Below are 12,100 nucleotides of genomic sequence, written 5' to 3' on the forward strand. Positions count from 1 at the left end.
CAGGAGAATGGTGTGAACCTGGGAGGGGGAGCCTGCAGTGAGCCGAGATCGTGCCACTGCACTGCAGCCTGGGCGACAGAGCGAGACTCCGTCTCAAAACAAAAAGAAACAGAGGCTATCTCTGGGGGAGTGGGAGTATGAAGAGACATTTCCTTTCTGTTTATTATAGGTTCATTGTAGTATTTTAGAATGAACAGGTATGATTTAATTTATGGGGATGGGGGAAGTCACCCATATTCCTGTCCTCATCATTGGGCTTCTGGTTTGGTTTGGTAATAAGGCCGTTGGCTAGGAGGGTGCTGGGCTCATACTCTGTCCCTGTATCACACTGCAGCCATGGACCTGGCTCAGGCAGGCAGCACAGTGGAGTCTAAGATCTACGACACACTCCAGTGGCAGGTAAGGGTCAACTAGGGGAGGGCGTGGGGAGAAGCACACAGGGGCACGGGTGGCTCTATGTCACTTTCCTTTATTGTCCCCTCCTTCTCCAGATCTGGACACTCCTGCCTGGATTCTGCACGAGGCCTACGGATGTGGCCACCTCCTTCAAAGGGCTGGCACGGACGCTGGGCACGGCCATCAGCGAGCGTCCAGACCTGAGGGTCACCGTGTGCCAGGCCCTGCGTACCCTCATCACCAAGGGCTGCCAGGCAGGTACGTGTGGGTTGTGGGAATGGGGGCTGGGGAGGATGACCCAGGTCCCTGGCCCTATCCCCTGGCTTGCTACGCTCCTTTCCAAGCAGAGTCACAGAGACTTGACTCTGGGGCTCATCCTTTGCTGCTTCTGCTGCAGACCCCAGGGGATAGTAGGAGGCTGGAACCCACCCTTCCCTCTTACCTTTACTTCCAGTGTGCTGACAGCTGCTATGGGTTGTTCAGTTAGTGTCGAAGTTTTTACTCTGTGGCTGCCACTTTGCTGGCTCCCTGGGGTTGGAGCCATTGAGGACCACGGGCCACTGGGGCAGCAGGCTCTCCATACCCTGGCTCAGCTCCTACCACAGAGAGCCCCCAACCTATGGGTTCCAAGTCCTGCCAGCTCCCCTAAGAGAAGGCCTCTGGGCCACAGCCCCAGCAGCCACTGAGGCACAGTCAATTCCTGTGCCTTTAGTGCAAACTTTGGTCCTTTTTGCCAGAGGCCGACCGTGTTGAAGTGAGTCGTTTTGCCAAGAACTTTCTGCCGATCCTCTTCAACCTGTATGGGCAGCCTGTGGCAGCTGGGGACACTCCAGCCCCTCGCCGGGCTGTGCTGGAAACCATCAGAACTTACCTCACCATCACTGACACTCAGGTGAGCCATGAGAGGGAGGGAAGGAGGGAGGAGGGTAGTTCTCAGGTGGGCAGTGTCAGAGAGGCAGAGACCTTACCCACCAGGGCTCATGTGGGTCTCTGCGTTCTGGAGCACATACCAGCAGTCGTGACTTGGGCAGGGCTGGGGGCTGCTGGTGGTGGGGAGGCCTCTCTGGGACTGCTGCCATTGCTGCTTTCTTTCACTCCTCCTCAACGACTCTCTCCTCATTCCATCGGGGCCTCAAGTTGGTGAACAGTCTCCTGGAAAAAGCCAGTGAGAAGGTGCTCGACCCTGCCAGCTCTGACTTCACCAGGTAACATGCTCAGGGCCTCCCACTTGAGCTGGAGCATCCCAGGGAGCTGGAGGGTGCATCTGGCAGAACACTGTGGGTTCCCTCTTGCATTATTTAAGGAAATCTTGAGGTATTAATTGTCTAGGCTGTGCTGAGAGGCTGTGCTGACTAGTTCCTTCTTCCTGGAGAGACTATTCAGTCTGTTAGGCAGGAACAAGGACCCAGGAGACACATTGCCCAGGTTCTGATCCCAGCCCCATCACTTATGGGCTGTGTGACCTTGGACAAATTACTTATCCATTCTGCCTCTAAGGCCTCATCTGTAAATTGGGCATGATAATCGTTCTTGCAACAAGGTTGCTATGAGGATTGAAGGAGTTAGCAGGTGTAAAACACCAGGAACAGTGCGTGGTACATGATGAATGCTCAATTAGGTGCTAGCTATTATTGTTCATGAGCTCCTTCAAGCCCCTTGTCCTCACCCTGACTTCTCCCACCTCCTCGTACCCAGTAGACATAAGAACACTGGTAGTCTGCGCCTTTCTCCAGCTCCCCACCCCTCTCTTTGGTCTCCTGCCCTGAGCAGATTGTCTGTCCTCGACCTGGTCGTGGCCTTGGCTCCGTGTGCTGACGAAGCCGCCATCAGCAAGCTGTACTCCACCATCCGGCCCTACCTAGAGGTGAGCCTCAGAGGCCAGGAGCCCCACACAGCCACGCTTGGGGGCAGGTGGGTTGTGGGAAGGTGGGGCCTGTTTTCATGTCTTTGTCCCTTGCTGCTTCCCAAGATCAGGTCCCTGTCTGCTTTCTCCTGCAGTGGCTTCCCTTTGTGTCCTGTGTAGCCCATCTGTCTTGTAAGTCCCAAAGGGACTGAAATGCACAGCAGTGCTTAGGCCTTGCCTGCTGAGTGACTCTTGTAGAACCAAGGCCATGCTTCTTTGCCTGGCTTACTCCCCAGGCCCATCCCAGACCGGCCTGAGCTTCATCCCACCCATTCCACTCTCCTCTACCCCTGCTGCAGCCTCCTTCAGCTGCCTTAAGGCCCCCTGATATAACAGGCCCCGTCTGTGCCTTTGCAGGGTTTAGGTCCTAGGCTTGAAATGCCCTCTGCTGTGGCCAGCAACTCTGCAGATCTCAGCCCACCAGTGACCCCCTGAAAGCTGCCACCACTACTACAGTTTAGTAGCAGTTACCTAATAGTGTGAGAAGTGCTCTGGGGCAGCACTGCAGGTGGACATGGAAATCCAGGGCCAGGTCACCTCACCTCGGGAAAGGTGTCCAGGGTTGGGGGTTGGGGGCGTGTGACAGAGAGCTGGCTTGGAGGAGCAAGGAGTTGTCAGTCTTGGAAGGTGAGAGAGGAGTGCTCTGGCTGGAAAGAGCAGCAGGTGTACAGGCCTTGGCACGTGCCAGGCACCATGAGCTCACGCCACTGGAGTGAGCGCTGTCTGCAGCTGGGCGAGTGGAGTGGATTGGTGGGCCCCACAGCACACACCCCCAACCCCTGTGCCTTGCCCAGGAGTTAACCACTTGCTGTCCACATTCCGCTGGTCCTCTGTCAGGCCACATGAGCCCCCGCGGGGCAGGGCCCGCTTCTGCTCAGAATCCCTCCAGTGCTGGGGGATGCTCTGTGGATGGCATTGGACGGGGGTGAGCCCCAGGCCTCCCTCACCCGTTCCTGTCTGCCAGAGTAAGGCCCACGGGGTGCAGAAGAAGGCTTACCGAGTGCTGGAGGAGGTGTGTGCCAGTCCTCAGGGCCCCGGGGCCCTCTTCGTGCAGAGCCACCTGGAGGACCTGAAGAAGACGCTGCTGGACTCGCTGCGGAGCACCTCCTCGCCTGCCAAGAGGGTGAGGGCTCTAGGGCAACACCAGGAAAGGAGCCACTGTTGAGATTTGTGGGGTGGAGGTAGCATTGAGGGGTCCTGACTGGTAGCCCCCTGCCCACAGCCCCGTTTGAAGTGCCTCCTGCACATCGTGAGGAAGCTCTCAGCTGAGCATGAGGAGTTCATCACTGCCCTCGTCCCAGAGGTGAGTGTGCGGGTATGTTTTAGAGGGGGTCCCTGGAATGTAGCTCTTAAGGGCCTCAGGATCCAGGGAGGGCAGTGATGGGGGTGCGGGGACTCGATTCGCTGCCCAGCCAGATGGCTTAGGGGGCAGATGCTGATGGGGCTGTCTTGGCCAGGTGATCCTGTGCACCAAGGAGGTGTCGGTGGGCGCACGGAAGAATGCTTTTGCGCTGCTCGTGGAGATGGGCCATGCTTTCCTAAGGTTTGGCTCCAACCAGGAAGGTGAGGCCCAGGTGATGCAGGCTGGGGGTGGGCACTCTGCTCATAGACTGGGCATGGGGAAGCACCCCTCAAAAAAGGTGGAGAGAGCTCCGTGCCCTGGCCCGGGGCAGGCTGCTCCTCTCTGGCCCTCAGTCCCCCTACCTAATGGATCCTTCTTGCTTGACCCACCTTGGTCTCTGTCCCCAGAGGCCCTGCAGCGCTACCTCATCCTGATCTACCCTGGCCTGGTGGGCGCGGTGACCATGGTCAGCTGCAGCATCCTGGCCCTGACCCACCTCCTTTTCGAGTTTAAAGGTAAATGCTTATTTCCTAGAAGGTCTGAGAAGCTCTCAGGGTAGGAAGATGTCCGAAAGGTCAGGATAAGGTGGCTCCTGGAACTGGGAAAAGGTGCCTGGAGGAAGGAAGAAAAGCCGCACCCAGCCCAGCTTGCCTCCCTGTCTCCCTTCCTGTGGGTCTCTTTCTCCCGCCCTTGCAGCTACGCGCAGGCACCTTCCTCAGGCCTATCCCCTCGTGTGACTGTGCAGTCCAGCGGCCCTGCATCCCACTGTCAGAGTGGTTAGGAGGCGGTTGGGGCCGATGGCTGAATTTTAGTCCTAGTCCTGCCTCTTGGCAACCACATGAGACCTAGAACAGCTTGATTAGCCTCGTAGTACCTCAGTTTCCTATCTCTAAACTGGAAGCAAGAAATAGCACCCACCTCACGGTGATAAAAGGACCCAAGACCACTCCATGGAGCATGACTGGAACCATCCTGGACTTACGGAAAGGCTCTCAATGTCAGCTTCTACTGAAACTTGAGTGGCTGTTTTCCAATGGGGAGGGTTTGGGTCTGAGTGGGGTCCTAGGTCTTAGACAGTGACCCCCTTCACTGCCATAGGTCTGATGGGGACCAGCACAGTGGAGCAGCTGCTGGAGAACGTGTGCCTGCTTCTGGCCTCCCGCACCCGTGATGTGGTCAAGTCCGCACTGGGCTTCATCAAGGTGGCGGTGACTGTCATGGATATGGCACACCTGGCCAAGCACGTGCAGCTGGTGGTAAGTGTCCCCGTTCCCCTTAGCAGGTAGCAGGGTGGCCTCTGAGCTGCTGGCGTGGACCCGGCAAGCCTCAAGGCCAGCAAGTTTCAAACTTTCTTTTTATAGCCAGAAGCTCATTAAGGAGCCCTAAAAGGGACCCATAGGGGAAGCCCATCAGGTGGAGGTGAGCAGGGGGCACACTGCCCAGGTGGCTTTCTTCACCCCAGAGCCCTACATGGAAGGAAACAGGGGCTCTTCCGGGCAGAGACCCACGGGCAGGGCCGCTCCTCATTTTACACATGGGGAAACTGAGGTCAGAGATTTTGCAGATTGTGGGACTCAGATGCAGGGCTCTCCCTTCACAGGACCCCCTCATCTTGCCTTTTTTTTTTTCCCATCTTGCATTTTGACCTTGCTGGTTAGAGGCCATTCCTTTGGGTCCCCTGCTGGGCTGCAGAAGGATTTGAAGAGCCCCTTGGTATAGGGTCCCTGGCCCTCTCCTGCCCAAGAGAATCCTCGCCCAGGCTGGGACAGGCTTCCAGACAAGCTGTTCTCTGTACCCGCTGCCTCAGTTTCCCATGTGCCACTGGCTTGAGTCACATCAGACCTCTAGGTCCCTCTTGCATATTTTCTTTGGGTCTGGCCTTGGGTTCAAGATAGGAAGGGACAGATGAGAATCAGCATGCCCTTCCGCTGCCCTCAAAGCCTGCAGCCTAACTAGGGACCAAGGTGAGGAGAACAGCTAGAGCAGTGATCCATCATGGAGTTATTCAAATTTATAGAAGTCCTGGCTGGGTGCAGTAGCTCACGCCTGTAATCCCACCACTTTGGGAGGCCAAGGCAGGCAGATCACTTGAGTTCAGGAGTTTGAGACCAGCCTGGCCAACATGGTGAAGCCCCGTCTCTACTAAAAATACAAAAATTAGCTGGACATGTTGGCAGGTGCCTGTAATCCCAGCTGTTTGGGAGGCTGAGGCAGGAGAATCGCTTGAACCCAGGAGGTGGAGGTTGCAGTGAGCCGAGATTGCACCATTGCACTTCAGCCTGGGTGACAGAGCAAGACTCCATCTCAAAAAAAAAGGATTTATAGAAGCCCTTCAAAGAGTGGATGGGGAGGCCAGGAGCAGTGGCTCACACCTGTAACCCTAGCACTTTGGGATGCCAAGGCGGGTGGATCACTTGAAGTCAGTAATTTGAGACCAGCCTGGCCAACATGGCGAAGCCCCATCTCTACTAAAAAATACAAAAATTAGCTAGGCATGGTGGTGCGCACGTGTAGTCCCAACTATTCATGTGGCTGAGATGTGAGAATTGCTTGAACCTGGGAGGTGGAGGTTGCAGTGAGCCAAGACCATGCCATTGTACTCCAGCCAGGGTGACAGAGCAAGACTGTGTCTCAAAAAAAAAAAAAAGCCGGGCACGGTGGCTCACACCTGTAATCCCAGTACTTTGGGAGGCTGAGGTGGGCGGATCGCCTGAGGTTGGGAGTTCGAGACCAGCCTGGCCAGCATGGTAAAACCCTACCTATTACTAAAAATACAAAAATTAGCCAGGCGTGGTAGCAGGCGCCTGTAATCCCAGCTATTCAGGAAGCTGAGGCAGGAGAATTGCTTGAACCCAGGAGGTGGAGGTTACAGTGAGCTGAGATCATGCCATTGCACTCCAGTCTAGGCAACAGAGCAAGACTCCGTCTCAAAAAAAAGAGTAGACACAGACCCTATCCCCTAGCCCATTTGGGAGTCTCTGGAGATAAGATCTGCCACCTGCACATGTAACCCAAACTGGGCCAGATTAAGGCTTAAGAGGAATCCAGCCAGAGCAGAATGCAGTGAGATAAAAGGGACATAGGGGACCAAGAGAAATCTTGGGGTGCTAGGAGCGAAGCAGGAGCCACAGTGTTAGATGAGTCTGGGCTGAACTCCCATCTCTATGGCCATTTAGCAAACACTTTACCCTCTGTGCCGCCGTATCCTCCTCTATAAATAGGGGGTGATAGCCTGTATCTCAGGGGTAGTCCAAGGATTCAAGGAGAGGATATATGTCAAGTACCAAGCACTGCTGAGAAGACTAAAGCTCTCATCCTGCGAGGGTGTTCAGGCCTATGTCCTGAAGGAGGGTGCAGGGGAAAGATGGGGCCTGCCTACCCAAGGGAAGCATGACTGGGCCAGGGTGTGGGCCAGGAGCAGGGCCACACAAACCCTCCCCTCAGCTGGGCTTGATCATCCTGCGTCCCTGGGCTGGACAGCCGTGAAAGGGGGGCAGCGTGGAAGGCTCGCCTCCCTGAAAGCCCGGTGCTCTGTCCCGCAGATGGAAGCCATTGGGAAGCTTTCAGATGACATGCGGCGGCACTTCCGCATGAAGCTCCGGAACCTCTTCACCAAGTTCATCCGCAAGTTTGGGTCTGTGCACTGAGCGGGGGTGGGGATAGGGCAGGCGAGGAGCCGAGGATTTCCAGTCCTACCAGGGACACTACTTCTGGGTTGTGCTGTCCGGCCAGTGCCTCTTATCAGCCCTTCCTTGCTACCCCCAGATTTGAGCTGGTGAAAAGGCTGTTGCCCGAGGAGTACCACAAAGTCCTGGTCAACATCCGGAAAGCTGAGGCCCGGGCCAAGAGGCACCGAGCCCTGAGCCAGGCTGCCACAGAGGAGGAGGAAGAAGAGGAGGAGGAGGAGCCCACCCAGGGCAAAGGCGACAGGTGAGACCATGTTAGGGCCATGGGACCTCGTGTCTCCCAACCCAAGGGCCTGCCCAGGCAATGCCCGCCGACCCCCGCCTCTCCCAGGAGCACTCTGACTGGGGACTTCTCTGTCTTTAGCATTGAGGAGATTTTGGCTGACTCAGAGGACGAGGAGGACAATGAGGAGGAGGAAAGAAGCCGGGGCAAGGAGCAGCGGAAGCTGGCGCGACAGAGGAGCCAGGCATGGCTGAAGGAGGGTGGTGGGGACGAGCCCCTCAACTTCCTGGATCCCAAGGTGGCCCAACGAGTCCTGGGTAAGCACAGGGCTGGCCTGTGCACTCAGAAAACAGACTTGCCATGGTGCCAGGTTCTCAGGTGGTGGGTAGGGCATGGCATCCATGGCAGGCCCATGGACAGGGCTGAGAGGTGCCTGTTTGGGGTCCCTGAGATGTGCTTGTTGGTCATGATGAGGGTGAGTAGCATGGGACTGGCCTTCCACCTCCTCATGCCAAACTCTCCATCCCAGCCACACAGCCAGGGCCAGGCCGGGGCAGGAAGAAGGACCATGGCTTCAAGGTGAGCGCTGATGGCCGGCTGATCATAAGGGAAGAGGCAGACGGCAACAAGACGGAGGAAGAGGAAGGCACCAAAGGTGGGGCCCAACGCGCTTGTCCATTCATTTATTCACCGTGTTCATTTATTCCTTTGGTGACCTCTTGCTGAGGAAGCGTGGGTAAAAACAGACCTAAGAAGCTCTTCTCTCGGCAGCTTCCTCAAACTTTTTGAGTTTCTCAAACTTTTTTTGAGAAACATTAAGAAATCTTTTTATGTTGTAACAGAGCCATTTATACAATACGTATTTAACTCAAAGGAAACTATCAGAAATGGTACTTCCCCTTACTGTGTGTGATGTGCTGTTACTCTCTCCTGTTTTTCTCCTCCTCTTCCCCCCTCCTCCTTTCTCCTTGTCTTCCTTCCTCTTTTTTTTTTTTTTAATACAAACTTGGCTAAGGCCCTGAAGATGATTTAGAGGCAGAAAGAGCCAGAGGCTGAAACCCTCCCAACTTCCCAATCCCAATGCTCATGTTGCCAGGGAGTCCCTCGGGTGTGGCATCTCGGAGCCCTCTTCAGTCTTTCGCGGCACCTCTCCACACATCCACCCATTAGCTAAGAAACACCTAGGTCTTCAGGAACACACCTGTCTTCCCTTTGTTTGGTTCCCACTGCTGCGAGCTTGGGCCCTTGTCTCACTGTACCTCCTAACTGGAGCCTCACTGCTCCACATACACCCAACTTACCAGCCATGTGACTGCAGCCACTCAGTCAGCCTCCCCTTAGTTCCATTTCCTTGCTTCAGAGTGGATATCATACAATCCTAATACCCACTTTTGCAGGTTGGAATGAATATGAATCGGTGTAACAGGTACAACGTATGTACTTGGTGTACATGTATCTGTTATATTTCCGTGTCTAGCGTCTTCTCTGCTCCTCTCTCACCCCTGTAGACTTTCCCATCTCCTGTCCCCCTTGGTGCCCAGGCATTCCTGAGGCGGTCAGGACCCCTCCCCTCTCTCTCTGCCTTTCCAAATCCCCTGCTCTTCAGCATTCAGCTCAAAGCCCCTTTTGTAGCCTTTCCTGGGCCCCTCAGCCTATAGGCCTGATTCCCCCAGAACTCCTGCCAAGCCCAGAGGAAACCCAGTCTTCAGCCCTTAGTCATATGCTTTCTTTGGTGATAGAGTCTCGCTCTATCACGCAGGCTGGAGTGCAGTGGCTCGATCTCGAGTCACTGCAGTCTCCATGCCCTGAGTTCATGCGATTCTCCTGCCTTAGTCTCTCAAGTGTTGGGGACTACAGGCATGCGCCACCATGCCCAGCTAATTTTTGTATTTTTAGTAGTGATGGAGTTTTGTCATGTTGCAGATTGGTCTCGAACTCCTGACCTCAGGTGATCCTCCCACCTCGGCCTCCCAGAGTGCGGGGATTACAGGTGTGAGCCACTGCACATGGCCAGGCACGTGTTCTCTATTGTCTTTTGGTTGTTGATTGACTTTGTCTGAGTTTCTCTTCCCTCCAACTGGTCAGTTTCATACTTTGTATTCCCACGTGGAGCCCAGCACATACTGCATGGGACAGAGGTTGTTTTTTTTTTTTTTTTTTTTGAGGCGGAGTCTCACTCTGTAGCCCAGGCTGGAGTGCAGTGGCCGGAACTCAGCTCACTGCAAGCTCCGCCTCCCGGGTTTATGCCATTCTCCTGCCTCAGCCTCCCGAGTAGCTGGGACTACAGGCGCCCGCCACCTCGCCCGGCTGGTTTTTTTTTTTGTATTTTTTTTTTAGTAGAGACGGGGTTTCACCGTATTAGCCAGGATGGTCTCCATCTCCTGACCTCGTGATCCGCCCATCTCGGCCTCCCAAAGTGCTGGGATTACAGGCTTGAGCCACCGCGCCCGGCCGGGACAGAGGTTTCAAACAGGAGAATGAAGCCTTGCTGGCACAGTGGGGGCGTGTATGGGGCTGTGGGAGTGCCTGACTCCCCCGGAAACCTGGGGCTTTCTTCAAATCTCAAACAATGAAGGGTGGGTGAGTGGGGAAAAAAATTTCAAACAAAGCCATATTCACCTGGAAAATAGGATCACCACTTCTTTGAGGGGCCATTATACCTAGGGCCTAGGATGGAAAGGGGAAAGGGGCAGTGCTCAGGGGTCTCACCTCTTCTAGCAGAAGGATGATACGGGTCTGAAGAAGGCAATTTTCTGGGGCTGGAGTTGGTGCCCCCTCAGCCTGGTGAGCCAGGAGGGGCAGAAGGAAAGGGTAGGTTTGAGGAGCTCCCACAGCGCTCATAGACCTCTTTTTTGGCTCCAGGTGAAGATGAAGGGATGGCTGACCTAATGGAAGATGTGATCGTCAGGAGTGTGAGTAGTTCCTGCAGACGGGGGGGCTAGGGCTTCAGACCTAAGCCTGGGCCCCACAGCTTCTCACCCCCACCACACATAGATATTGGACCTGCCCTGTTTCTGGAATGCTTAATGCATCCTCGCAGGTGTGCATAGCAGGCGGTCCAGAAGGCTGCGGGTGCCATTCAGGACAGGGTGATGGTTGTCTAGTTAAAGGAGAAAGAAGGCAGAGACCCTTGTCTCTCTAGCAAGGGCATGTGCTATGCAGAGGCAAGGGCAGCAGCTTCCCTGCATGCGCCTGCATGGGGTGGGGGCTTCCACCATGGGGGAGCATGGTTGTGTGCCCGGCACTGTGCTGAGGACCCCACATTGCCTGACGAAGATAGGGACTCCGCCGTCCCTGTGACCAGAGGAGTGTACGGAGGTAAGTAGCCTGCCCAGGGTCACAGGGCTCAGTCTGTACAAACCAGGAATTTGAACCCTGGTTTTCCAGTCTCCTAAGCCCAGGAATTCAACCTCTTTGCCACCATCACCCCTGTTGACCTGGCAGTGCTTCCTCCCAGGATGGAAACATCCTCTTAGCTGCCCCACCTGAACCAGCAAAGGGTGAAGTGGCCCCACCGGCCACCCAATACCTGTCAGTCTCAAGCTCAGTGGAACATTTCCATCCTGGAGCAGTTTCTTCCCTCTCTGTCCTTCCAGACTGTGCCCCAGCCCATCCAGCCTTCCTGGGCACCACCCGCAGGTGACAGGTGCCTACATCAGGGGTGTGGTGGTATCAGTGGGGAAGCGGCAGGCTCTGGGGTCCCATCTTGGCTTTAGCCTAACCTTTTAAAGCCTCAATTCCTGATCTGTAAAGTGGGGTTATAAATAGACCACCTGGTGGAGTCATTGGGACAGTTTGGTAAGATTGGGTGTGTAAGGTGCATTAGTATAGTGCCTGACGTGTTACAGACTTCCCCCACATCCTCATTTTCATTGGCATCATATTTGTGAATGTCTGCCCATATGCCTTGCCAAGTGTCCATCGGCCCAACATGGCCCGAGGAGGAGCTTTGTTATTAGAGCATTGTGACAGCGCAGAATTCTGTTTGAAGAGCTGAGTACAGATCCAGAGTCCTGGGTCAGAGAGGAGCTGAGGACCTGAGCAACCTCTGATGCGTGAAGCCCCTCTGGGATGCCCTTGAGGAAAAGCAGTGGGGCTTCTGCTGAAAACCCTCCTGCCCCTCTCTGCCCCCAGGCGACTGCTCCTGTGGGACAGCTTCACCTACTGGGAGTCCTTCCTCTGCTTGGCTCCTCCGAGAGGCCACCCTCGGGCCAGTCTAGTCTCCCTTTCCAGGTGACGGCAGTCATCTGCCAAACGTGTGTCTCTGGGCCCAGACTGCCTGGCTCAAGTCTTGGTTTCTGTGTACAGAGCTTGCCACTTAGTGATGCCAAGTAAGCCGTCGTGACTGATTATTCACTTTTCCTGGAAATCTTTTTCCAGTCAAAGCCTCCTGGGTTTCTTGAGCGAATCTTCACATGTGGCTTTTCCTGACCGTGGAGAACCGACCACGGCCTTCTAAGGATGGCCCCCACTGCCCCGGGCAGAGCGGGACTGGGCAGACGCCTTCTCTCCAGGCACCGAGAGGGCCCTAGGGCAGCTGCACTCTGTGG

General features: G+C 55.4%; 1 protein-coding gene across 1 annotated transcript in view; it reads left to right on the forward strand.

Annotated features, from left to right (window-relative positions):
- The window catches only part of RRP12 (ribosomal RNA processing 12 homolog (S. cerevisiae)), an 85,033-nt gene that overhangs the window by 60,629 nt on the left and 12,304 nt on the right, over window positions 1-12,100 (forward strand). Inside the window, exons 18-32 of the mRNA XM_011951193.1 lie at window positions 335-399; window positions 492-654; window positions 1,134-1,288; window positions 1,534-1,601; window positions 2,167-2,260; window positions 3,264-3,422; window positions 3,522-3,602; window positions 3,757-3,862; window positions 4,049-4,156; window positions 4,740-4,897; window positions 7,184-7,275; window positions 7,407-7,571; window positions 7,692-7,867; window positions 8,080-8,205; window positions 10,413-10,462. Of these exons, the coding sequence (XP_011806583.1) occupies window positions 335-399; window positions 492-654; window positions 1,134-1,288; window positions 1,534-1,601; window positions 2,167-2,260; window positions 3,264-3,422; window positions 3,522-3,602; window positions 3,757-3,862; window positions 4,049-4,156; window positions 4,740-4,897; window positions 7,184-7,275; window positions 7,407-7,571; window positions 7,692-7,867; window positions 8,080-8,205; window positions 10,413-10,462 (1,766 nt within the window). The remainder of the gene's footprint in view (window positions 1-334; window positions 400-491; window positions 655-1,133; window positions 1,289-1,533; window positions 1,602-2,166; window positions 2,261-3,263; window positions 3,423-3,521; window positions 3,603-3,756; window positions 3,863-4,048; window positions 4,157-4,739; window positions 4,898-7,183; window positions 7,276-7,406; window positions 7,572-7,691; window positions 7,868-8,079; window positions 8,206-10,412; window positions 10,463-12,100) is intronic.

This window comes from Colobus angolensis, unplaced genomic scaffold, assembly GCF_000951035.1.
Source record: "Colobus angolensis palliatus isolate OR3802 unplaced genomic scaffold, Cang.pa_1.0 Scaffold316, whole genome shotgun sequence".
In the NCBI taxonomy this organism is placed as follows: domain Eukaryota; kingdom Metazoa; phylum Chordata; class Mammalia; order Primates; family Cercopithecidae; genus Colobus; species Colobus angolensis.